This window comes from Austrofundulus limnaeus, unplaced genomic scaffold, assembly GCF_001266775.1.
Source record: "Austrofundulus limnaeus strain Quisiro unplaced genomic scaffold, Austrofundulus_limnaeus-1.0 Scaffold1668, whole genome shotgun sequence".
Taxonomy (NCBI): domain Eukaryota; kingdom Metazoa; phylum Chordata; class Actinopteri; order Cyprinodontiformes; family Rivulidae; genus Austrofundulus; species Austrofundulus limnaeus.
In genome coordinates this window covers 41682-43604 of record NW_013954070.1, presented here as the reverse complement: position 1 = coordinate 43604, position 1923 = coordinate 41682, and the positions used below count along the sequence as shown (strand labels likewise).

The 1923-nt window shown below is 36.9% G+C and overlaps 1 protein-coding gene across 1 annotated transcript in view; it reads right to left on the bottom strand.

Moving 5' to 3' along the window:
- The window catches only part of LOC106536055 (G2/M phase-specific E3 ubiquitin-protein ligase), a gene marked incomplete at its 5' end in the record, with an annotated part of 10146 nt that overhangs the window by 5749 nt on the left and 2474 nt on the right, over positions 1 to 1923 (bottom strand). Inside the window, 1 exon segment of the mRNA XM_014033224.1 lies at positions 972 to 1353. Within this exon segment, the coding sequence (XP_013888678.1) occupies positions 972 to 1353 (382 nt within the window).

Below are 1923 nucleotides of genomic sequence, written 5' to 3'. Positions count from 1 at the left end.
GTGATTACAAGTCGCATTGAAAATTCAGCCAGACGAGGAAATGTGCCGGAAATGTCATTTTCCTCATTCCCCCCTCAAAATACAGTTTTCGGTTAACTAAATTACTTCAGTGGTTTTCTTTACTTACCATGTCTTGCGTAAAAAGTCTGGGTTTACTGCGTAAGTTTCTGTTTGCTTTTCCAAACTCCACTGTAGATATTATTTATGTGTTTAGTTTTTTCATGGCCATTTAGAAAGCCCTTGGATTTACTATGATCATCATTCCTAATAAATTATTTAAATAACAAATAAATCACAGGTGAAAACTTTGTCGATACAGGTAAAGCTTGATGCAAAACTTCGTTATAATAAAAAAAGTCTAATCATTGCTAAACTTATTAGACGAAATCTGTTTTTTATGAGAGGGGAAAACAACTAATGATTAACTAAAGTAGCGTCCTCCCTGTTTTTACTCAGAAAATGTGCCGCAAATTCTGCCACTCCTGTCGACTGATTCAGGAAAATAATGTCCGCTCGTGGTCTGCTCCATTCATATTTATGCTCACAAGCGGCTACTGATGAATTGGAAAAAAAATCTCTAAAAGGATAAATATATATATACTCATGACTGCAGTTTGTTTTAAGTTTTTATTTTCAAAAGAAAGACTTTAGGTAGGCTACAGTAACTGCTTTACCCACTGGCTACAGTGTGGCAAAACGTGTGCGCCTGGCATAGAGAGTGCAAGGTGACGTATTGAGCAGCAGAATTAATAGTGCGCATTTTGTGTTATATNTATTAAAACATTTCATTGACATAGTTCTTGAGCGTACAGGAGATTTATTTAGATATGTCAAACTTATAGTCATTATGTAGCCCAAATGTATTCCAATAAAAGCCTCTACTTAAAACAGGTCCATTGCTACAAATTTATAAAAACTACAAGATTACAAGACTGTATGGATGATATGAAAATTAACAGAGTTAAAAGTACCTGTAGGGTGTACTGGATGAGGTATTGCCAAGTATGCTGTGCTGGGACAAACCACTGGGCACAGCAGAAAGACACTCATTGTCAGCACTGGTACGGTTACCACTTAGCAGTGCATGGGTGTGACCACTGGTGGTGACCGAGGTTCCTCCAGACAAGCTGTGACTATCATCGATAGTGATAACAGCAGAGCTCGTAGGCATAGTAAGGGTCTCAGCTGAAATAGAAGCAGAGAGAGCACTGGTGCAAATATCTTCAGTGGTAACACACCATATAACATCATCACCAGTAGAGATGGAGGGAATATCGCAGGAGAGGGACTGGCCCTCTACAGTGGCAATGGTTGAGACAACTTCTTTGGGAATGTCACCGACTCTTCCAATAGCTGAAAAAACATGTAATCAGATTAACTTAGTATTTCAATACTGAGACACAATTAATTTAGAGATAAGCCAAACATTTCCAACTACTATATATTTTTGGTTCGGTACGGTCTTTCAAAAAGTAGTCGCTCCCCCAACAAAAAATATTTTTGCTTTTGCTTTTTTTAAAATCACGTTGTTTCATATCACTCAACATTTTAAAATTCATATAGCATGGATGGTAGAGTTCAAAGGTCACAATTGTTGTGACCCAAAATAACACAAAGACCTGTCACACATTTACATTAAAACATCTTTATAAGACTTTTGGGAGAATATTCTTTGAACTGATGGGACAAAAGTGGAACATTTCCAAAAGTCCCATCACATCTGCTGTAAAATTAACATCCTTTCTAAAGTGAAACATTGCAATGATATTGTGATGGTCTTGGGACTGTTAATTTAATTTGACGGCTTTTCCCTATTGATGCAACCATTATTTCACCTCATTACCAGAAAATCCCGAACAAGATTGTCCAGGCATCAGTTCTTGACATTAAGCTGCAAGACATTTTAATTATGAAGCTGAAGAA